At 40.2% G+C, this 26,134-nt stretch overlaps 1 protein-coding gene across 1 annotated transcript in view; it reads left to right on the top strand.

Annotated features, from left to right (window-relative positions):
* The first annotated feature begins 2,925 nt into the window (after positions 1-2,925).
* The window catches only part of LOC136866981 (uncharacterized), a 41,738-nt gene continuing 18,529 nt past the window's right edge, over positions 2,926-26,134 (top strand). The window contains exon 1 of the mRNA XM_067144075.2: positions 2,926-2,995. Within this exon, the coding sequence (XP_067000176.2) occupies positions 2,942-2,995 (54 nt within the window). The 5' untranslated portion in view covers positions 2,926-2,941. The remainder of the gene's footprint in view (positions 2,996-26,134) is intronic.

Below are 26,134 nucleotides of genomic sequence, written 5' to 3' on the forward strand. Positions count from 1 at the left end.
GAAAGTCGGCGGCCTCTGACCGGTTCCTTCAACGTAGGTTGAAGTTAGAAGTTGTGGTGTAGTGGTTAGTGTGATTGGCTGTCACCCCCGGAGGCCCGGGTTCGATTCCCGGCTCTGCCGCGAAATTTGAGAAGTGGTACGAGGGCTGGAACAGGATCCATTGAGCCTCGAGAGGTCAACTGAGTGAAGGTGGGTTCGATTCCCACCTCAGCCATCCTTGAAGTGGTCTTCCGTCGTTTCCCACTTCTCCTAAATAAAGGCCACGGCCGTTTCCCTCCCTCTTCCTTGTCTATCCCTTCCAATCTTCCCATCCCCCACAAGGCCCCTGTTCAGCATAGAAGGTGAGGCCGCCTGGGCGAGGTACTGGTCATCCTCCCCAGTTTCATAGCTGCAGGACACTGCCCTTGATGCGGTAGAGGTGGGATCCCTCGCGTAGTCCGAGTGAAAAACCGTCCCTGGAGGGTAAACAGATAAAGAAGAAGAACTATAACTGGAACCACTATTGGCTTAACCTCACTAGGGTTAAAGAAATTGGAATTCCGAATCCTTACCTCAGTTGGCTTTGCAGTAATTCACAATTGCCATCTCCAGGTTCTTATCTGCAAAGTATCGCTGGTTTTCATACAACACGTTGCAAAACATGGATAAACTGCTCTCCGCATCAACGGACCTTACGTCGCACTGACACTGATAGGCCTTATGGCGACGATAGGATAGGAAAGGCCTAGGAATGGTAAGGAAGCGGCCATGGCCTTAATTAAGGTACAGCCTCAGCATTTGCCTGGTGTGAAAGTGGGAAACCACGGAAAACCATCTTCAGGGCTGCCGACAGTGGGATTCGAACCCACTATCTCCCGGATGCAAGCTCACAGCTGCGAGTCCATCTCAACCGTCTACATTTCTTTTGGTTTTTCGGCTTTAAAACCTCTAGCACTTTGTCACCCAACAGTGTGTGATTACCCTCCATGTCTTAAGGCTGGACGCCTATTTAGGGATCTTGCCTGTAAAATTAAACTGGAGTGCTTGGTTTTCCGCCTCCATTTCACTGGGTACTTTCGACCTTGTAAATTTAACCCTTATTTGGCAAGTAGTGTAGGCCACATAAGTCTGTAAATCTTTTCTATCTTCGAGGGTAGCTTTAATATCAGTTATGTAGGGATATTTGTATAGCAGTGTATTACTGCTTTATACTGTGATGATGGCCGACGCCGTCATAGGTGTAAATTCATAGCCCGCATCGTGCAAATTGTATTATGATGTAAAATGATTTGTAAATATTATGGATACTATGGAATCGCCTTCATTTGACTGTATAAATTCCAGAAGGGATAACCTTCCTCTTGCCAGAATCTTAGGACGTGCGGGTCAAAGAGTTTGACTGTGCTACTCAAGGCGAGTTGCATTTAAATCATTATAACGTTGTATTTTTAGTTATCGAGCTTCTCATGTTGTAAAATCCCTGAATTAATCTATGTAAATTCTGGAGCGTCTAAGATTTTGGTAAATAATTGAAGGTACCTTGCCATCTGCATCATTTGTGAATTGTTCCATATTTCGAAGGAAAAAAATGAACTTCTAAAGTGATTTGCTTACTGTACTTAAACTCTGGTTAATCCTTGTCCAATCATTTAGACCTCACGCTTCTTCCGCCTCTCTGTTCCACGTAAATAAGTATGTAACAATTATTATTATTATTATTATTATTATTATTATTATTATTATTATTAGCCAGCCCTGTGCCGTCGCTGTCTCTTATTCGAAGGCCCTTGGTTCGTTTCCTTGTCAGATGAAGGATTTTAATTCTGGACTGAGGAGTAGAAGGAGGACTTCCTACGAGAGTTTCTCAAACTCTTAGTTACAGGAAGAAAGCGCTCTGTGAGAAGATAACTCTACCGACCGAGTGTACACAGACGAAAAATTGTTGCCATGGTAACAATGGCGTCGGGAAATTGATGATGCTAATCCCAGTTAGACAACCGGCCCAAAACATATTCATGTCAAAGGTGGTGGTGGCGGTGATTATTGTTTTAAGAGGAAGTACAACTAGGCAACAATCCTCTATGTATCACTAAACAGAGAGAAAAATTGGAAGGCACCCGACACTTCGAAAAATGAAAGTATCGGACAGAGAAAAAGGAACACCACGAACGGCTTGAATAAGAAGGACTTCCCAAGCTTCCATACGGAATACTGTCTGGGTCGGAAAAGAACAAGAGGTGACCAAGGGAGGTCGGACAGGATAGGTGGAAGTGAGGAGTCTGGCACAAGTGAAAGCAATACCAGGACTCATCTAAGGGCACCGTGTTCACCAACGTACATTCCCATGAGGCCCTTCTATTTCCCACGTACGACAGTCAGGGGATACCATAGATGATATTCCACCAGCCACAGCTGCTTATCCATGTCTAAAAACCAGTTATGCTTGGTTTGTTATTACACGCCATACTCGAAACAGGCTCCAGTCCCAGATTAGTGAGGGTCTATTGTATTTAAATATTTTCCGTATTCCTTGGTGTAAATAAGGAGTTGGTTAATGTGGCATGACAGGCAGATTCATCATGAGCATCACGTAACACATAGGTGGGCCAATACTTAATATACTCGTAGGATTCTCTATCACTTTTTCTCCTAATTATTCCATAATTAGTCTTAATTTCGAAACTATCTGTGAGGAAACAATTTTACTGTTCTCGACAACGATAAATCCAATTTACAAAATGAGCTCTGGTAATTTCTTACACTTAACTAGGTGATTTTGATCGCTAATTCAAGGGAATGACGTCACTAGCAGCACTGGATTTTCATGGTCAAAAGTTAACACATAGCATGTGGTCCCTCTTGCCCACCGCGGAAATTATCGCAGTTTCATAACTGGAGACATAGATAATACAGCGTATATACAAAATACCCTCACTCACCAGTTACAAGCGCTGCTGTAAACATGACATCGACACAAATCGTCCTCTTTGTACTTACTTCGCTGTACATAGTACAGGTGAGTGTCAGTCTGATTCTTATTTTGTCTGGTGTTAAGGAATATTGCTCTGAAGAATGAGAAGCCACAAGTCTGCGTGCTAATAAGAAGTCCCTAAGTCCCGACAATTAAGTTACTCTTTCACTTAAAGGAGCACACGGATAGTAAATAAATACTGTAGGGAAAAGGGTATTAAACGGTGATAAAAGTATTCGTCTTATTCGCTATGCCCAAGTAAGGAGGGCGTCTGAACTTACTAGCACTTTCGTTTTTTAACTTCTTCTCTTCCCTCTCGCTGTGTTCCATTTCAGGCTGTTTAGTCTTTCCTGTACTTAACCGGATGCAATTTACAGAAAATTTGTGTTTGTGAAATAAGGTCCTGAAATTTATTTTGAATGGTTTCTTCATGAACCCAATTTCATGTAGGTCTTCACTGATTCCTTCTAGCCAATTATTGTGAATTTTCATCGATAAGGCTAAGTTTAAAATTTTCATTGTGATTCTGTTATTATCCATTCCATACAAGTGCCCATAAAATTGTAATCGCCGTTTCCTGATGATATCTGTGATTTTCCCTTTAATTTGATAGATTTCTTGTGATGTATTTTTCATCCAAATTCCATTTTTGTATTTTGGTCCTAAGATTATTTTGAGGATTTTCCTTTCTTGTTTTTCGATCATCTTTATTTGAGAATTACCACCAATTATTTTAGTTTCAGATGCATAAAGCGCTTATGTTTTAACTACTTTGTTATAATGTAATTTTGCAGTTTTGATATAGTTACTTTATTGTACCTGTTCCAAGTAAATTTGTATGCTCTTTGAAGCTTTGCATTTTCTCACTGTTAGCTTGCTTACTTAATCTTGCTGGTTCAATAGTTTCAACTAGAAACTTAAAGTCTAGTCTATGAAAGTTTTCATTCCCCACCCTGAAGGGGTGGGGCGGGCCATCTAGAGGGTTACACCCGCTCTCTGGCCAAAAGATGCGGGCGGGTTGAAGAGGAAGTGAAGGATTGAGGAGAGGGGTTAAGGATGTGAAGTAAGAAGGAGATGGGAAGGATTGTTTCGGCCTGTGGGTGAATTGCTTTATTACATCAAGGGGTGTACAATAGTTAGTACATATAAACAAAAAAATTACAACAGTGGTATTTCTTGACCAAGCTAACATTTTTTTACATGTTGTTAAACTTAAAAGACTATTTGCGTTTCTTTCATGCCTTTGTTTTCATAGTGACACTATAAGATACATACAGTTACAGGGGTGACATTATTATATAAAACTTAATGTTGCCTACCTGAGAGATATTTCAATATTTGGTGATTAACGGTTGACTGTTGAAACCTGACATAGTCCCTTCAATATACTTTTATGCCTTTGCTGGCGGACCTAGTGTTTACAGTGCACTATGTCCTCTGGTATGGGCTAGAGCAATTTTGTTACTTTCATTGATCTGTCTCAGCTGTATCCTTGGCTTTGACAAAATGAAAGTGACTGAGGTATGAGTGATGCTAGTAATGCCATTCCTTCTGCAGCCAGTCCCTGCTATGAATGGCGTGAAAATATTGCTCATAGGGTTGGTTGGTGCTTGCATTTAAGTGGGCTTGGCAGACTGATATGGAATAACAACTTCTGGCTCGGTGAGGAAAGCAACGGGAAACTACCTCACTCGTCATTTCGCTAGTACGCCTCTTCAGTGATGCCTAGGCCATCTATAACAGCTGATGGCAGAGCTGTTGAGGATCCAACCAGTCTTCGGGCTGAGGACTAAACAAACAAACAAACAAACAAACAAACAAACAAACAAACAAACAAACAAACAACAATATACTTTGTTTTTTCATTAGGAATTTGGAGTCCTGTTTTGTCTTTTATTTCATGGAGTGTTTCTACAGACTGGATTGTTTCATGTCTGCTGTTGGATAGGATAGCAAAGTCATCAGCAAATGCTAGGCTATTAAGGTGGATTTTTTTAGAAACATCTACCAATATTTATACATTTAGTTTCATTTTACCATATCCTAATAACTTTTTTCCAGAAGTAAATTAAACAGTAAGGGAGGTAGTCCACCCCCTTGATTGACTTCTGTTTTCATTTCAAATGATTCAGAAATTTCTCCCCAGCTGCCTTGTTGCATATACTTCATTTTGACGCTATTGGGCTATAATAATTTTAATAATAATACAAATAATACAAATGATGCATTTTCTTCGGAGAGGCCTTGTGTAGGTCTTTCGAATTGACTCCTACTGGCGATCTGCATGTCTGCGAGGACGGAATCCTACCTCATCTAGGTGACCCAGGTTCTATTCCAGTCAGGGTAGTTTATTGCAACCAACGTTGCTTAATTCCGCTGGCACGGGGCTGGGTGCATATGTCGTCTTGATCATTTCGTCCTCATCACGACGCTCACGTCGGCTACGGGCGACAGATCAAAAGACCTGCATCTGGCGTGCCGAATATGTCCTCGGACACTCCCGGCACCTAAAGTCTCTCGCAGTTTCATTTTATCACCATCGCACACCCAGAAAAGGCGGGGCTCAAATAGGTTAACTGGCATAGACTTAATTCCAACTGATCTAAATGCATGGGGGCTTCCTGGCCGAGGCGGTAAAGGCGTGCTCGGTTCGCCCGGAAGGACGTGGGTTCGAATCCCCGTCAGGAAGTTGTAAAATTTAAGAAATGAGATTTCCACCTCCGGGGGTGCATGTGGCCCTGAGGTTCACTCAGTCTACACCAAAAATGAGTACCAGGGTAATTCCTGGCGGCAAAGGCGGCCGAGCTTAGAGCTAAACACTCTACCCCATCAAGTGCCGAGGTTACGGATAGTGGAAGCCTTTACCTTCCATCCCCCCAAGGGATAAATAAAGCATAAATAACTAGGGCCTGGACTTTTTTAATATCAAATTGTGAAATATGTTGCATAAAACTGTAAAGAAATATATAACACTCGTAAAATATGTAACACCCGTAAAATATGTAAAACTCGTAAAATATGTGACACTTTTAAAATATGTAACACTCGTAAAATATGTAACACTCGTAAAATATGTAAAACTCGTAAAATATGTGACACTCGTAAAATATGTAACACTCGTATAATATGTAAAACTCGTAAAATATGTAACACTCGTAAAATATGTAAAACTCGTAAAATATGTAACACTCGTAAAATATGTAAAACTCGTAAAATATGTAACACTCGTAAAAAAGTAACACTCGTAAAATATGTAAAACTCGTAAAATAAGTGACACTCTTAAAATATGTAAAACTCGTAAAATATGTAAGACTCGTAAAATATGTAAAGCTCGTAAAGTATGTGACACTAGTAAAATATGTAAAACTCGTAAAATATGTGACACTCATAAAATACGTAAAACTCGTAAAATATGTAAAACTCGTAAAATATGTAAAACTCGTAAAATATGTAACAGTACAAATGCACTAAAAATGTTCGAATATTCCCTTTGCTATGATTTATGGTTATGACATGGGACACTAAAGTCCTCGATATTTTATGATAGTCAACCAGTTTCTTTTTTTTGTAGATATTGAAGAAATACACACAACCTGCCACACAAATCGTTTACAGTTAAAATATTAAAGGAAAGGCCTTGTCACTATATTTGCAAGCATTCTATTCGATTTTTAATTGAAGAGCTCCGTTCAATAATGATTTGAGACACCAAAGTGACAACGTAAATTATATCAAGAGACGTATTGATGATTAATTTTAACAAACTATTTTATGCACAAACGGACTTACCTGAAATATCGTTGTAGAGGATTAACCCTCTTTCGCTCGTTGGGAACTCAACCCCCAAAACCCCGGTTGCTCTGAATTAGAAGTGGTCAAAAATACTGCGGCGAAACGGTATATGTCGCATCTACAAACGTACTGCGCTACCGGACCGCACTATGTGTTTACTACTAGAATAATCATTTTCTCGTATATTGCATAGGAGTAAACGTTTCGATCTGGGGCAAATTTTGTACGTTTTCCACGAGTTGAGAAATAATATTTCGAATCTAGAGGACAGCTGCAGTCTCGGAACTTGGCACGCGTATTTACAACGAAAAGATCTACAATTTTGGTTCTTTGACATTTTATCATATCTCCATCAGCTCCACCTTAGATTGCTTTAGAAACTTATGTCAGGCTGAAACTTGAGTAGTGTTTCCACATCTTCCTTCCGTTTTCCCATACATACATGGCAGCTAGATTAACGAAAGTTTTATTTCGTATGTCTAATGGATGTGACAAGGGATTCTTTTAATTTCGTTATTCTACCTGTCTTATAAGTGTTTCAAGCAGTAAAATAATGGATGGAAAAGAAACATATAAGGTAGGAAGGGTCGAAATATGACAAAACGTAATAGGACGAAAGTTGTAGATATCTTCATTCTTGGCACAAGGAAGTGTAATCCTCCTTTTGATAGGAATTACCGTTTAGCCACAAAAGACCTCAAAACGAAGGTCTGCAACGATGTTAAAATTGCTTCAGAATGTCGATATTGTTTGGGGGTAAAATATTACATATCTGAACATCTTTGAACTTGTTAATATTGATGCTTTACGGTCCGTACTTGTAGACATGGTATGGGATTTTGGGCTTATGGCATGTCAAGAAAATCTCGACTGTTCAACAGGAAGTCTTCTACAATAATGAGGGTTTGGATTTACGAATATTTTACCTTTGGCGAATCACGGCTGATTTGATCCCTCGCTGCGCTCGCTAGCTAGAGCGACACATCAGGTCGGCCATGGAGGAATCGTAGTGGTACACACGTCCGTCACCAGGTGGCTCGCTGTGTGCTGGCACAGTGCTTCAAGCGGTAGCTGACGACAACATTAAACTGCAAATGAGATGTTACACACGTTATGAAAGTATGACATTAACACATAACTCATAGATTGGAATGAACCAACTGGTGATTTATTATTATTATTATTATTATTATTATTATTATTATTATTATTATTATTATTATTATTATTATTATTATTATTTTAAAAATGAGTGTGCTGATACTACTGTATTTGATTAATAATATTAATAAAATAACTACATCAGCACTGTTAATAAGAAATGGCTTTGACATTTTGTAATGATTATAATTCGTCATTCATTGGTCGAGAAACATCCAAAGCCTTTAAATTTAGGAGCACAAAATTGAAAATATTAACCATTAATGAGGACATTAAGTTTAACCACGTATGCTTAAACTATAACTTAGCACCTAATTTTGTTAATCTGAAAAGCAACAACACGCCGTTAAAATAGCACGGACAACATGGTTAAAAAGTGAAATCAAGAGCCAACTGGTGATGACGAACATAAGAATGTGGAAAATACCGAAACGAAATACGAACATAGAAATTACGGAGAAGAGAACTACCTACGTAAATTCTTAATGGCTGACAACCACGTATTACTTAATTGATAGCCAGTGTCTCTGTTGAAATGTTTAGGAATTTTACGTATTTCCACAGCTTCTCGTAAAATCCTAGACCTGTAGTATTTAGAGTTTGTAAGAGCTAGGACATCTTGGAATACGACATCACGACCCGGCGATAGAGCATGCTCAGCTATTGCTGACTGTCTGGCTGGTTGAGACAGATATTTCTTTAGTGTTCCTTGACAGAGCCCCAGTGGACCGGCATGTTTGGATAATGCATAACTTGCCGAAAGTACAGGGACTTTCGCACACATCAGTATAATAAGTAGGGCCCGGATGTTAATGCAATATTAAAGTGCGAAATGTGTACATAAAATGTAGTAAATATCAGTGAAATATGTAATATCAGTGAAACATGTGGCCAAATATTGCAAATGCACTTAATTTAAAAATGTTCGCATATTCCCTTTACTATGACTTATCGTTATGACCTAAGACAACAAAATACCAAAGGTGTACAAAATTCCTCGTACATTGGCCAAACATGCCAGTCCATTGGGTCTCGCATCAAAGAACATCAAAGGAATATCCGTCTCTACCAGCAATAGCTATAGTCGGGTCATGATGTCGAGTTTCAAGATGTTCGAGCTCTTACCAACACTAAACACTACAGGTCCAAGATTATACGAGAAGCTGTCTGAATACATAAAATCCTAACAATTTCAACAGAGACATCGGCTATCAGTTAATACGTGGTTGCCGGCCACTAAGGTTTTACGTAGGTAGTTCTCTTCCCTGTCATTCCTATACTGTTATTTCGCTTCGGTGTTTTCCGAATTCATATGTTCGTCATCACCAGTTGGTTCATTCCAAGCTATGTGTTATGAGTTAATGTCATACGTGTGTAACATCTCATTTGGAGAACGGCCGACTTGATGCGTCGCTCTAGCTAGCTCTTTACGGAGCGCAGCGAGGGATCCAGTCGGCCGTGTTTGGAGGATAATGTTGTCGTCAGCTCCCGCTTGGAACGCTGTGCCAGCCTACAGCGAGCCACCTGGTGACGAACGAGCGTACCACAACGATTCTACAAAGATAAAATAATTTTAAATTCAAACGCTCATTATTGTAGAAGAATGCCTCGCGGACAGTCGAAATTTTTTTCTGAAGACGCAGAGCGAAGTTTTCTGAGAAGCGTAAAGAGTTTGCCTTGTTTGCTTGACACGGCATATGCCAAAATGCCCATATCATCTTTGAATTTCTCCGTAGTTTATAGGCTAAGACCTATAACACTGCAAAATTTTAATTTTCTGGGGCTCTGCAACATAACGTCCGCCAATTTGATTTGAGACAGGGGGATAAAAATAATAAATTGAACATTTTGGTACTTTCCCATGGGTTTAAACATAATAGCTAATAGTCTGCCGAATTTCAATTTTCTGGCAAATCTGGAAGTGAGAAAACCTTAACGTCAATGAGTTAGTTAGTCAGTCAGTTAGCCTTGTGTCTTTATATTATAGAGGTAAGATAGAGCGACGGAATATGCGCGGGAGATAGTGCAGACATTTATTTCGGAATTTACTGTGGCACAACTGTGCTTCGTATCGACACACGCATTGCGCCATCTGACGACACCTTTAGTGGCCTATATTTCTTTTCCTAGGACATTTCGTCGTATCTCGGCTATTTATGCCATAGATGGAAGTGAATATTTCGATCTGTCTCAAATTTCGTACGTATTTCACAAGTTGAAAGATTATTTTGCCATCTAGGCAGACAATTCGAGTCGAACTTTTTGTATCTTCAAAACCATTCCTTTTGTCTCGAATAGATTCTGTTTCTGCTACCTTCAGTGCGGCAAGGCTGATGCTGATTTCTTGATACAAGTCACTTGTTGAGTGTAAAAGAACGTTATTGGAAGATATCAACATTTTGCATGCATTAATACGTTTCAGATATATTTCCCATGATGCATAAAACAAACCCAGACCCTTAAATTTCATTTCAGCTTATATAATATCATACGGAACATCCATGGGAAGTTGTAAAATTTCCTTTAATGCTCTCCTAATCATAATATCGGCATCATTTACAAATTTGGCTGGAATCTTTGTGGTGGTGCTATCTGAAATTTATATACCAAACTGGGGCAGACTGACATGTTTATGATCACAAATTTTTTATCGGTATGCAAAACCGGTGAAGAAATGAGGAGAACTGGGGTGTTCTTGAGCTTATTTAGGACCTCGACGGACTGGAAAGTAATTTTATTGGAGAAATTTTCACCCAAATGCTCAATAGATTCTCCTTTCTTCACATTGTATTTGTTTTTCATCTGCAGTGATTAGTTTTTCTTCTGAGAGGTGACCATGTTTGATGCTTATTCCTTTACATTTTCCAATATTGATGTTAAGGCAAATTTCTTGTAATTGATGTATGACCGCATGAGTAAGTAATAAGGACGATTCAGAACATTTTTACAGTACTAATTACATCATCAGCAAAACTTAGTACTGTTAGAGCTTCATGATCTGGACTCAATTGAAACCCATATTGGGTAGATATTGACGTTTCGCTAAGGTCACCAGAATTTGATTGATGGCGAGATTAAACAGGATTAGGGACAGAGGAGAACCTTGCGTAACTCCCCTAGTTATCAAGAGAGGTCTTGTTTTGCTTCCATGCGTCTGAATTTGTGTGGCATTTCCTGTTTGCAGATTCATGATTATTTTCGCAAGTTTGGCTGGAATGCCTTTAGTATCTCATTTAAGTGAGCATGACCAAGAAGAGCTTATTGACGAATGGAGCAAGAAAGAGCATTGATCCAACAATTCGATTTATTACATTTATGGAAACAAATATAAACACTGATGAAGTGTGTCGAATTAAAATATAATGATCATGATTGGCATATTAAGAACGTGTAGAGGTAGAAAAATCTCATTTTGTTGAGATAAAACTTGCTAATCCTTTTTAAAAGAGAGACACTATATTGCACAGCGTAGTGAGACTGTCAATAAAAGGAATAATAAGTGTGCATCATTCGTTAAAAATGCTGTCGTCTCAAATGGTACGACCTTGTCGCTCTCATGTCACATGTGACATTTATCTGAGCTCTGCAAGCATGGTCCTTAAAGATCATGATGGATTTCTTGAGATTAGTAATGGCGATCACTTTACATGTAGGCGTTTGGAGACGCCTAGGGGCGGCAATTTATTCCCGCAGGAGGTGTCTTACGTGTCAATAAGTCTACTGACATGAGGCTGACGTATTTGAGCACCTTCAAATAACACCGAACCGAGCCACGATCGAACTTGCCAAGTTGTGATCAGAAGGCCAGCGCTTCAACCGTCTGAGCCACTTAGCCCGGCACACGTAAAGGAATGGAATGTGTAATTACATAAGAATCCCTCCGTATCCCAAGATAGGGGGTTCAAACCCAGTAGAGGTAGTCGGATTTTTTGAGGGCGGGAAAAGTCAATTCGACACTCCATGTCGCGCGATGTAGGCATCTTTGGGGACACATTTGGTGTTTACAGGACAACATTAATTAAAAACTCATCCTTAGACGCCCAAGAGTGATTCCGTTTGCTCTGCTCTCTAGTAGACCTAGAGTAAAACGGAACGTCAAAATTGACGAGCAATCAGCCAGTTGGCTTGCTTACGATAGCTGAGGCCATACGATTATGATTATTATTAGTATTTTATTGTTATTTATTTATTTATTTATTTATTTATTTATTTATTTATTTATTTATTTATTTATTTATTTATTATTCGATAATCGGCCAATAAGGACCACGATAAGTTTCATTATCCACTACATTCTGGCGTTTACGCAGTCTTCGATTGATCCAGTACGTTTCTACTACCGGGCGAGTTGGCCATGCGGTTAGGAGCGCGCAGCTGTGAGCTTGCATCCTGGAGAGAGTGGGTTCTAACCCCACTGTTGGCAGCCCTGAAGATTGTCTTCCGTGGTTTCCCATTTTCACACCAGGCAAATGCTGGGGATGTACCTTAATTAAGGCCACGGCCGTTTCTTTCCCATTCCTAGGTCTTTCCTGTCCCACCGTCGCCATAAGACCTACCTGTGTCGGTGTGAATTAAAGCAAACAGCAAAAAAGAACGTTTTCCACTAGATCGTTGTGGCGTTCGTCCGAATACTTTGGACCAATTATCCAATTCACATCCCCAAGTCCCAAAAGCAACCATGCTTATTCTGAAAAGGTATCGTTTTTGCGCGTCTTCTGTTCGTAGGGCCATATCTTCGAGGTCTTTCTTGACGTTAACGTAGCAAGGAACTTTTGTCTTTGGCTTTGAGTTGAAATTGTTAACAATGGATTTTACACATCGATATTCGTCCATCAGTCGTAAGTGACCGTAAAAGCGAGCCCTACGTTTTGGCATTGTGCCCGCGATCTTCTCTATCTTAGAGTAGATTTCTTGTCTAGATCTTATTATGTAGATCCCGTAATGTATTTTCACCCAAGAATGTTCTAAGAAATCTTTCTCTCTTTCTGCCCTAACTTAGCGACCGCACATTTCTGAGAGAGGATAAGGCATTCTGATGCGCAGAGAGATACCGGTTTGACGACAGTGTTGTAATGATGAATTTTGTATTTAGAAAAAGCACCTTTCTTATAAAGTGTGATTCAGCAGCCCCATCCAATATCGTTTGCTGCAGCCCAACTAACGTGAACATGGTTATAGGGGTGCTATTCTCCTGCAGGCGTACTGTATGGTACTAATGTACAGTGAGCACATTTTGTACACGATTCTGAACCCTAGCAAAATGTTATATCACCCGTTCGCCAAACATGACGCATTGAAATCGTATAGCAACGCTCTTTTAATATAAAACTATGTTAATGTGTCATGCCTCGTGACCGGGTGTAACGAAGAGGGGACTAAATGCATAATACTAAGTAACAGTCCAGTAATTAATGTCTTACACACCGAAACGGATGACGTATGAACTCTGCTCTTATCGTACTACCGGCTTGTTTCCAGCAGAGTAGTAGCTTAGCGGATGTGTTTAGGCGTTCCTCTAGCAATCGACAGAAACGTACCATCGCCAGTTCAAATCCTGCATGTTCAAATATTTTTTGCATCGGTATGGTGTTTGAATACGTAAACACAGGCCCACGTTTGCCGCATTCAAATAGTAGAATGATGCCTTTATTTCATCTTGTGTTCCGCACATACTCCACAGGTTAGGGCCTCAATGTACTGTAATATCTCATTGTTTACGGCGAAGCAAAACAAAACGCGTGCGAGGCACTACGTCTGTACCAGGAATGTCATCCCGGTAGGTGACACCCGGCTGCTACGACATTCCGGCGTACTGAAAGACACCTAAGGACGAGCGGCGTTATTTCGAACCAGCCACCAGTCCACGATAAGCCCGTTACATCGGGTGAAACTGAAGAGGCCATTCTGGAGGAAGCTCGTAATAATCCATACATCAGTACAAGGGCGACTGCAGGACAGGTGAACACCAGCGATCCATCCGTCTGGCGAATACTGCATGAACGTAGATTTCATCCATGCCATCTTGAACTACACCAAGAGCTCCATGGGCGGGATATTTAAGCTCGAAGGGAGTTCTGACGGTGGCTATTAGGTAGGCTGGACAATGATGTAGCATTCGTAACGCATATCTTCTCGGACGAATCGCGCTTCCACAATAATGGGAACGTCAATCGCCACAACAAGCACTATTGGAGTCCGAACAGTCCTAACTGGGTGCGACAGGCCGCTCAGCAAGAGTACGATGGGGAGTGAATGTTTGGTGTGGAATCTTGGGGGATCGCCTAATTGGACCTTATTTCTTTGAGGACCATTGGACGGGCACACGCTACCTGCATTTTCTGCGTCAGGAACTCCCACTGGTTGAAGGACGTGCCCTTGCACGTTCGTTTGACGATGTGGTTGCAATAGTATGGTGCTCCATCACACTCGGCTTTGCCCGTTCGTAACCATCTGAATGAGGATCTACCGAGGAAATTGATAGGACGAGAAGGCCCTGTTCCTTGGCTCGCCACAACACCGGATTTAACGCCGTTAGACTTCTTATTGTGGGGAAATTATTTGAAGGACGTCGTTTACACTCAAGTCCCGGAAAACCCCGACCATCTTCGGCAACTCATCATGGACGCCTACCGAGCAATTACACATGGAATGCTTCAGCGCACAAGACGATCTATTGGACACAGGGCTCGAATGTGCATAAACAAAAGCAGTTATCACATCGAGCATTTGCTGCGATAAAACATTGTCAAGGCAGTTGTGTTCCTATTATTTCCGGTCTGTATGTGTCCAGCCTGCTAGCTAATCGGCCTTTCTTAGTGCCACAGACACATTCATTCACACATATTTTGCATGAAAGCGGGTACTGAACTTACACTGCGTGCGGTACGTATTAAACAGATTTTTCACCGGGCGAGTTGGCCGTGCGCGTAGAGGCGCGCAGCTGTGAGCTTGCATCCGTGAGATAGTAGGTTTGAATCCCACTATCGGCAGCTCTGACGATGGTTTTCCGTGGTTTCCCATTTTCACACCAGGCAAATGCTGGGGCTGTACCTTAATTAAGGCCACGGCCGCTTCCTTCCAAGTCCTAGGCCTATCCTATCCCATCGTCGCCATAAGACCTATCTGTGTCGGTGCGACGTAAAGCGCCTAGCAAAAAAAAAAAAAAACAACAGATATTTAAAAAATGTGTAAAATACAGCCTGGACTCGAGCTTCCCTCCTCACATGCAAGCCTGCTCCACCACGCCCTTACCAACTACACTACGGTTCCATACGGCACTCCTGGCAGCTTATAGCAAGTATTACGCTAACTGCGGTCACAGTATCAATGTACTTTTTCGCCAGCCTGTCATGTTAATGTGATCTAGAAGGCACACACATGTCTTCCAGTCTTCAATGCGAGTATAACGTTACGGCTTCCTGTCAAGTTGAGGCGGTAAATACCAAGATAACCGATTGTGTTTTCTGAGAATACAGGCAGGGCAGATGTTTTCAGGACGGAATTAATATTCTGGGTTGCATAAAACAACACTGGAGGGGGCGGCTGAATCACGCTGTATATGTTTCGTGTGGTTTGGAAAGCTGCCTCCGTTTGTTCTTTTTTTTTTTTGCTCTGGCCACTATGCCCTCTGTGTCTAGTCCGTTTCATTGGGTCCACTCACCAAAGTATTTAAACATGCACACGCTTTATTGTTCCATATATGGTGCTCAGAAGTGTCTTGTTGTCATTTATGTTTCACAATACTTCCGTCTTTGCAAACGATATCCATAAGCCTGTTTCTTCTGCTACCTCCTTCAGCACATTTATTTCTTCTGCCACTTCTAACTTCTTCCTCTTCCTCCTCTTTATCTGTTTACCCTCCCGGGTCGGTTTCTCCCTCGGACTCAGCGAGGGATCCCACCTCTACCGCCTCAAGGGCAGTGTCTGGAGCTTCAGACACTGGATCGGGGGATCCAACTGGGGAGGTTGACCAGTACCTCGCCGAGGCGGCTCACCTGCTATGTTGAACACGGGCCGTGCGGCGGATGGGAAGATTGGAAGGGATAGACAAGGAAGAGGGAAGGAAGCGGCCGTGGCCTTAATTAGGTACCATCACGGCATTTGCCTGGACGAGAAGTGGGAAACAACGGAAAACCACTCCCAGGATGGCTGAGGTGGGAATCGAACCCCCCTCTACTCAGTTGATCTCCCGAGGCTGAGTGGACTCCATTCCAGCCGTCGTACCACTTTTCCAATTTCGTGGCAGAGCCGAGAATCGAACCCGGGTCTCTGGGGGTGGCAGCTAAGCACACTAACCACTAGACCACAGAGGCGGCCTTCTTCTGCCACAATTTCAAAAATTCTCGGTCATTGTTGCTATATAATCCGCAAAAGCTAAGCAATAGATTTCTACTTCATTCTTTTTCGTCCCAAACCTCAAAGATCTTAACAAGTTTCTACTTTGCAGTATCTGATGCCAGTCCTGTATTACTTTCTCCAGTACGCAGTAAACAAGAGTGGTGATAGTCCAACGGCTGCCTCTTATTTTGTTAAAGCTCTGTTTTGTGAATATGAATGAACCATTGTTTCTTCCTAAGTGCTTAGTTTGTGAAACAAAAGAAATATACATATCAGGCACATTGTAACTGTTCTACCCCTCATCATAACACTTGGGGAGATGAAAGTTATTATCTTGGGACACATGAATATCAAATAAACTATTTGTGGCTTGCCAGCAAATTGCCACGCAAATAGAAACAATTAACATTCCATGGTTTCCCATTTCTCTATGTAATGTTTGGGCGCCAGGGTTACAGTTTTAAACAAAACTGTAAACCAAAATTTATATTTACTAGCATAGAGACTTATAATTAAATCACAGGGGTAGGATTTTGAATAATTAACCATTAAGTATCGCTTAAGAAAGAAAATTAACGCAATATAAAATACGAATGAATTTATTATTTTAAAAAATGAGATGAATCGGGAAAGTTCCTTAAAGCGTGGAGGGATTTAGAATTTACTGAATTTACTAATTGCTTGCTTTATCTAATTGAAGCTCACCAATTGCAGCTTCCGTTGAAGTCATCTGGTTTCCGTGGTTACTCGTTCTCTTCTTCTCGATGTAGAATTTGCTCCAAGGGCATCCTTCCTTCCTTCCTTCCTTCCTTCCTTCCTTCCTTCCTTCCTTCCTTCCTTCCTTCCCTGATGTGGTATGGGCTATCTGGACTAACACTCCCTAATTGCCTAGTCTTTAAATTAGACATTGGCCCTATACTTGTAAAAACTGATCAGCGTTGATCGTAAGAGGAGAAAATTCAGAGATATGAATTTTTCCATATTAGTAAAAATCTCAATCCAACTGAGCTATACTATTTATGTGGTACAGACTTGTACCAAATTCCGTAGACTTGAACTAAACATAGTTCTTCGTCCAGAATATTTACTGAAAATTACACAAGCCGTAAGCTTGTTTCGTCTCACGCAGATCCGATAACATTACCGCATCTAAGTACTGTATCGAAGCGATAACACATTGTACAAAAATAACTATGTCGCGGAGCGACCACACACTGTTTCAAAAATCAAATAACGTCGTTCAAAGTAGATGTTCACAGTAGAAGTAGTAGTGATGGAGTATATGAAAGTATCTCGCTCCGCACTTGATAATATCAGCGGGCTCCCCCACTCTAGGTAACAGCTCAATCTCAGATCTCTATATAACGAAACATCTGATTCGTAGATCGCATTATCATTTCCCCTTCTCTTCTTTCTTGTCGAGTGCAGTAGGCGTGGCGATGATGTACTCTGCTGGTATGCAAGCCTCACGCGCGGGTCGCTGTATACTGCCTTCGCCAAGCCCATGGGCGTTTCTTCAGAATTTCGCCTGGACATCTAATTATCCCTAAATTTTATGTAGTACTAACTGTGTCTACTAGTAGAGGTGTTCATAAATTGTTATACAGTCACGCAAAATCCCCAGCTTCAAGAATAACCCTCCGTATGCACAAATATGAGATGAAATGAAAACAACTATGTCTCAACATATTGACCGTATTTACAACATAATGAATTCCTATCCTACATAATATAATAATTTAAATAATAAAGCGATGTTATCATATATAAAATATGATTCCAAAAGGCCTTGATTACAAATGATAGACGTTGAATAAATATGTTATTATGAATAAATGCCGATGGCGGATAAACTTGATATCAAATGATATCGCGTAAAATTATATTATATAAAATTAGTAGGGCTGGAGAAGCCTGGACGGTTACAACATATGGACTGTAGTTCAGGTTGCCACGTGTAAATTGAACGTCGTCAGCTTGGAAGTAAGATTTTACTTCACGTATGGAAACGAAAAGGAAACAAATATCAATTTACGGTTGTTAGCCGTCCCAATTTTGAAGGGATTATGGAAAACTTTCCCGCGTTTCTTCAGAATTTCGCCTGGACATCTAATTATCCCTAAATTTTATGTAGTACTAACTGTGTCTACTAGTAGAGGTGTTAATAAATTGTTATACAGACTTACTAAAGCGAGTAACAAATATACACTATCCTCCACAACTCTTCTATTTTGTTCTGCAATTTGTTTTACGTAGCACTGACACTGATAGGTCTTATGGGATAGGAAAGGGCCAAGAGTGGGAAGGAAGCGCCCTTCGACTTAATTAAGGTACTTCCCCAGTACTTGTCCGGTGTGAAAATGGAAAATTGCGGAAAACCATATTCAGGGCTGGCGACAGTGTGGTTGGAACCCACTATTTCCCGGATGCAAGCTCATAGCTGGGCGCCCCTAACAGCACGGCCAACTCGCTCGGTAAAACATTTCTGTTAGGAAATTAGCATAACCATTATGAGTGAAGCCTATTAGAACCCCTGGAAACTATGTTTCTCTCCCTACTTTATGAATGAGCGCGCTGGAGGACACATTAATTTGCAATCTGATTTATTACTACCTAAACTTCTTAGACCTAATGCTTAGTAAGGAGGAAATTTCGGAATCAGTTTTAATGTTTCGTGTTGATGATCCCGATGGCTTTTAAAGGTCCCGTACGTCGTCAACAGTGAGTTTACTTCGTTCTGTGTTATAATCAGTGACGGTAAGAGGTCAGGACAAGTTAATTGGGCGAATTATGGTTACCTCAGTAATAGTTTACTCAATTACAATTACAAATTACATTTCCAACCAGTAGTCAATAAAATTAAAATTACCATTAATTTACTTCACAGAAGGATATCCTAAAGGAAATCATTGACATCTTTTGGCATTGTGCTCGAATAATAAAAACATTTGCAAGGAATAGAAATGACGTAAATGATTGAGATTTTAGCGGAGAGGAGGTTATCATCGCTAGGTGAGACTAGACATGAGAGCTTGGAACTAGTGAAAATATTTTTTCCCTTCACCTTTTTATAGTTAATTAGTGTTTCAAATAGTATGAAATTTACTTTACAAACAGAATACATGGTTCTTAACTCGTAGCGACGCGCGCTAAATTCTGTAATGCTATTGTCGTATGTTGGTCGTTTCCCCGCCTTTGCTTCTTGTGTCGAAATTCCTGGTTACAGCGCACGCCTATACGTGGTTAATACAGCCTTGTAATTCATAATTATGATTGATAAAACGAAGCATAGACTGTTTCAAACAATGTCACGACTTTTTCTTTCTCTTAGGATAGTTAAAGCCTCCTCCTATGCGCATAGTAACGTAGAACATATTGATGATAAAACAACTGTCTTGCAAATTTGCCCAGATTGTAGTATTACATACATACATACATACATACATTATCATAATAGACTGTTATACCTTTCAGCGTTCAGTCTGCAAGCCTCTGTGAATTTACTAAACGTCGCCACAATCCTCGATTTGCAACTAGTGTTGTGGCCTCATTTAGTTCTATACCTCTTATCTTTAAATCGTTAGAAATCGAGTCTAACCATCGTCGTCTTGGTCTACCTCTACTTCTCTTACCCTCCATAGCAGAGTCCATTATTCTCCTAGGAAACCTATCCTCGTCCATTCGCCTCACACGACCCCACCACCGAAGCCTGTTTATGCGTACAGCTTCATCCATCGAGTTCATTCCTAAATTAGCCTTGGAGCAAACCGAGACGTAGTCTCAACAATGACGCGGGCATTCCGAGGCGCCTGCATCTGTACTGGCCAATCTCCGGATTGTGCTGAGAAACCGACAATATGGTAATATGTAGTAAATCTAAAGTCCCATCGGGATCTGATAAATCACTCCCAACGTTACTTTCTTCATCAGAAAATTAATTCTCACTGTCCGTGTTATGATAACATTCATGCAAAATATCTGCTTCCGCCGCCTCATATCCACTAATTTCCTCTGTATCAAGGATCTCTCGTTAAGGGTTCATAAATCGAGGAGGACCGCAAACTATAAAGAACTTGTACAATGTAAAACACGGAATTGCTGAATGAAAACACTCTATGGCTACAAAAATTCTCACCTGCCTTACAATGCGCTCCACGGTCTAAACAAATGACCCTGTATTTATCAATACTTCACTCAAGAACAAAGCAATTAATCTAGATAATATCGACCATAATGTATAGCTTAACAAACGAACAGAAACTACAGTGGCAAGCAACACTGTAGGAGATGTTAACCAGTGTTATTATAGGGCGAAGAAAAAGAAGAACTGAGGGTAAAAATTCTCTTCGCTACGCCAAGACACTTTTTGGAGCAAAGTAGATCATTCCATTTACTGACAAGACGCCATACAGGAGCAATTAAAATGACGCCTGTGCTTAGTTTTATGAATACTGTTCGGATAAGTACGGGACAGATAAAATCTCATCCAGTACTCGTAAAGTTAATGGTTACAAGACTAAGGAGATCATTGCTTCTGTTGCTCAATTCAAGGTCTAGTCAAATCAGCACACATTTGTCGAACAAGACCTTAGGACACAGGATGTAAATTTGTACAAAAAATTACACCACCCGAAAACCACAAGATACTGTCAGGCTTTTGCCAGTACAAACTATTTGTGCGACGCATAGAAAGGTACACATGTCACGATGAGATGAATGCCGAAAACCGACATGACACGGATCTTAATTTTTAAATTTTTTATTCATTTACAGTGGTTGTGTACACCACAGAACCGGCCTACGCTTCGCTGTGCGTGGAGGGCGTCCGGATATATTTCACAGGATACACTGCCTCCGTTCCGTTATGTGTTAGACATCAATTTTGTTGTTCTTGGCACAAGCAGCACTCCTATCTCTGATTCGAGTGCAGTCATTATTTGCTCGTGGTGTGAAACTATACTTTGTATTCAGAACTGCCTTATCACACCACATTACCACGATGTAGAGTGAGGAGTGTTTACGAATGTAAAAATTCAAGATGTTGAGTGTAATCTAAATACATAAATGCCTCATACTTGGCATGTGCTGCAGAACATAAGTGGCACTTTATGAATGAAAACATTAAGGTTGGGTGCCCCAACTTTAAAAGCCTTTCAAAATGCTGCACTTCACAGCAGACCTCTTGCTTATTCACACCAGAAGTTTCGTACCATCTGTCGTCGGGAAGTCCGAAACGTCCCTGGTAAACTGCCATCGTCTTAGCATTGCATAGAGCAACAATACTTAGCTGTAACTACTACTAACTTCACTTCCTCATTCCTTATCCTACACTCTCCTTGATGTGTACCGAGAAGAAATACCGCTGTTGTCCAACGTTTTTCAAAGTCGTTATCAGACTGATACAAAGAAGGATGTTCCAGCTAATAGAGTAGTCACCATAGCGTGTGCGGCTGTCATCGAACTCATACAAGAAGTGAACTGAACAGATATACGTAACACACTCCAAACATATAATCCATTTGGTTACTGACGATTACGTATCCATATCATTGCTCCTCGTTAGTCCCTTTCCAATGGACTTCATGGCAAGTATCTCCATTTATCTCCTTCACTGACCATCTCTGGCCTCTCTCTCCAAATGACTGACTGACTGAGGCCTCTCCATCCAAATGCCTACAACACTTCATGGCAAGCCTCTCCTTCCAACTGAACTGACCGACTGAGGCCTCACCATCAAAAAGTCTACAACACTTCATGGTAAGTCTCTCCTTCCAACTGAACTGACCGACTGAGGCCTCACCTTCCAAACGACTACAACACTTCAGGGTAAGTCTCTCCTTCCAACTGAACTGATCGACTGAGGCCTCACCTTCCAAACGACTACAACACTTCATGGCAAGTCTCTCCTTCCAACTGAACTGACCGATTGAGGCCTCAGCTTCCAAATGACTGACACTATAAGTTACGATCAGCTTATATAGCCATTAACTGTCACACCTATGTAATCTCCAGAAATAACAATGATGTCACGTCCACCTGGCTACAAATGTTACATACAATGTTGAAATTGCCTGGGGCACTCTAGGTGTTTCTTCAATATGAGCTCATCACTAAAATCATTCAATAACAGAGCGATGACGCGACAGTTATGGTAACAGTATTGCAACATGAGTTGCAATGTCAAAAGTTATTTCACACAATAGATTCATATCTGATATTATGCAGAAAATCGTACTTTACATGTTTAAATGCTAATCTACACACACGCATTTGTATATATATACATAACAATTTAACTATAATCAAGCAAGCGCTAATCAATTACTACATAGCGAAATCAGATTACAGAATTGAATTCAATAATAATAATAACAATAATAATAATAATAATAATAATAATAATAATAATAATAATAATAATAATAATAATACAGATACAATAATATCACAGATAAAATAATAATACCAACAATAAAAATAATACAGATATAAATTTGTGACGGGATTTGAACCGTTACAATTTGCCTCCATCATAAATAAATCGAAGAACAAAGAATCTATTGATTTATGAACAATATAACATATATCACACTAACATTGACACATACAAACACTTTTAATTGAGTAAACAACAGTTTTTGTTTGCAACATATCAATACATTTCATGAAATATCACAGATTTGAGAACTATTCTTGCACATTATCATCATAGATGACTGTTCAGTGTCCCGTTCTCTCCTTTTCATTCAATTCATAAAATATAGCATATTTCACACGCATATTCACAGAATCTATAGGTTTTTAATACCAGCTTCTTAAACAACTTAATCATTTTACTATCTCAACAAATCTCACGTGACGTACTTCTTTACATTTCTCTTGTTGTAAATACTGACAATATTCCCTTCCTGATCTTTTAAGGAATATACACACTTCCCAATACGGTTCAGAATCGTGAAATATCCCCGATACGCAAGAAGGAATTTAGTTATATTTCTCGCCTCTGCAGATGATGGAAATGGAAATTTGAGTAGCACTTTGTCACTCAAACTGAATCAACTTTCCCCTTATTAATTTACATATCTCAATAGATCCATCCGTCTTAGCGAACAGTAGTTAAATGATCAATACCATTGGCTACAAGATGGCTCATTTATTCCGTAATCCAGCATAATGTTTATTTGTTCTTCGATGACACTAGCGTATTTAAGTGGAATGGTGTACATACACCCAAACCTGACGATTGGTCATGTTCTACAAATTTGTGTTCATATACATGTGTCCTTCCTGGATTATCACTAAATGTATCTCGATGCTCAACTAACATTGAACACAATTCCTCCTCCTGTAAGTCACTCAAATTACACCTCTCACCACTGAAATGGCGTATGGCTTTTAGTCCCGGGATGTGTCAAAGGACTTCGGCTCGCCAGGTGCAGGTCTTTTTATTTGACACCCTTAGACTACCTGCGCGTAGTGATGAGTATGAAATGATGATGAAGACGACACATACACCCAGTACCCGTGCCAGAGGAATTAACCACTTATGGTTAAAATCCTCGACCCTGCCAGGAATTGAACCCGGGCCCCCTTTGACCAAAGGTCAGCACGCTAACCATTTAGCCATGGAGCCGGAACTGCCTCATACAGACTATCCCTCGGATCCTGTCATATAGACACGTGACACATATCAAAACATTTCCTCTCACTAGGAACACCTTGACTCACCTCTTATATCTTTAATAGAACACACGTTACCCACACTTACCTCAGACCCATCATAATTTACACGTACTACTTTACTATCTTTCTCCCAGGACAAACAAACACTACCCAAATCAAAGTCTATTCTACCCCCATGATTTGTAACCCAGTCAGCTCCTAAAATAAATGAATACACAAGATTTGGTACAACAAGGCATGGGTGAAAGTTACAGTTATCTTCAATCATAATTGGTACCGCTATCATTTTATTGACTCGCTGTGACTTATTGCCAACGTCTGTTGTAATATATAATAATACCTTCACTTTCCTTCTCCATACCATAATTTCTATCGTCGGAGTTACTACCTCACTACTTACACTCTCAGTATTACAAGTACTTACATCACTTCACAGATCACTTCTCATGTCTAAATTAATACTACTATTCCCCACTTCATTATCTACGACTATGTCATTGCTTAAAACATTTCACTTAACATTACTTACGTCACAATCACACTGCCCTCTTAATTCTAATTTCACTATACAATTATTCCCACTAATTGCTTGTTCAACTTCTACCTTCGGCCTGTCCACGTGACCTATTTTATCCGATTCCCTGTGAGTTTGAAATACTCTGGCTCGATAACGACTCCTTGATAACACTCATATTAGGCCTATAATTATCAATCTGATAACTCAAGTTCATACGCCTCCCATTTTCGGATTGTTTCTGGTTATTCTTCTGAACCCTATCACCATTGACAGAACTATTAATCCTCTGCTGATCATGATTACTACCTCTCCTCCGATACTTGGCTAACATTTCCCCCCTCTCTACTGTTCTACTTTCACCAGACATAATACGCTCTCTGTCGCGCCCTAGTACATTCTCATCCCAAGACTTGTCAATGAACTTCTCTTTAAATTCTACTAAATTAGACATATTATTCCAGTACAGTCGAAACCATATTTTACTTTCACCGATAACAACATTCGACAAGATCCCCAACACGTATTTCCAATCAATAATATTATTCCTCAACTTACTTACAAATCTTTTCTCAACTTGTTTTACAAATGCTATAGTAGTGAACTGTTTTCCAGAAAACATACGTAAATCTTAATCCCTAATGAACAAACCACTCGTACTACCACCTATCCCTCTGTCTGACCATTAATTCTTGCCGTTGCACACACTGGCAATTCAAAAATGCTTCCTCCGCCACTCTCTGAGCATTCCCTTTCACTATTCTCACTTCTTCCTGCTATTTTCCTTCTTCCTGCGTCACCTCCTGTACAGCGGTTCCTGCTTGTTCCGTAGTTCATTGACCCCCCCCCCCCCTACCGCACAAGTTTGCTTTCAGTCTGTTCGATTTCACTAACATATTCCCTCATACCTTCCCCCAACTGCAATGTAAATCTTGTCCAATCTTTTCTCGACAACCTCATGAATTTCTTCCCGATTACTAGATGTTTCTGACAACTTATTACTTAACGGTACGATATTGTTAATGTCCTCTATACCTTTTCCCTTGACTTGCTCGGTTTGATTATGTAGATCGCTCCGATCCAACTTCATTTCACCTCCAATTTCAACACATTCTTTATTTGACATACTTTTTAACTTAGTTGCTTGATCTGTTACCTCAAATATCTTAGTATCTATTTTACTAATGATCTCACTGTTACGACTACTACTCAATTCCATTTCGCTAATTATCCGTTTATTACCATTTTCAATAATTTCATCCATCTGTTTACCAATATTTTCGCTGATCTCAACCATTTTTGGCCATCAATAAATTAAATTGTTGTAAATTTATCCCCCTGAGACTTCCTCTTGAGTTTCAACGTGCTACTAAATCTCTGCATGTTTCTAAATTACCTCAGATACTTCCATGGTATTCGCCTGCTCCCTAATCTCAATCTCAACTTGGATGTTCGTGAAAGCAACAGCGTCTTGTCCATCTTTGGTTCACTAGAATTGGTATGCGATCTCAAATTGATTTCCCTTATCAAATCCCTTGATATGCCCAAAATACAAATATGTAACACAAAATTACACCGCTCATATTTACCGGTTATAACTCCGTTGGCTTAGATGTGCACACTCTTCTCAAATTCAAATTATAACATGCTGTCATTCAAAACAAGTTCTGAATTTATTCGGGTCCCACGTTCAGGT

This window comes from Anabrus simplex, chromosome 3 (genome assembly GCF_040414725.1).
Source record: "Anabrus simplex isolate iqAnaSimp1 chromosome 3, ASM4041472v1, whole genome shotgun sequence".
Lineage (NCBI taxonomy): Eukaryota > Metazoa > Arthropoda > Insecta > Orthoptera > Tettigoniidae > Anabrus > Anabrus simplex.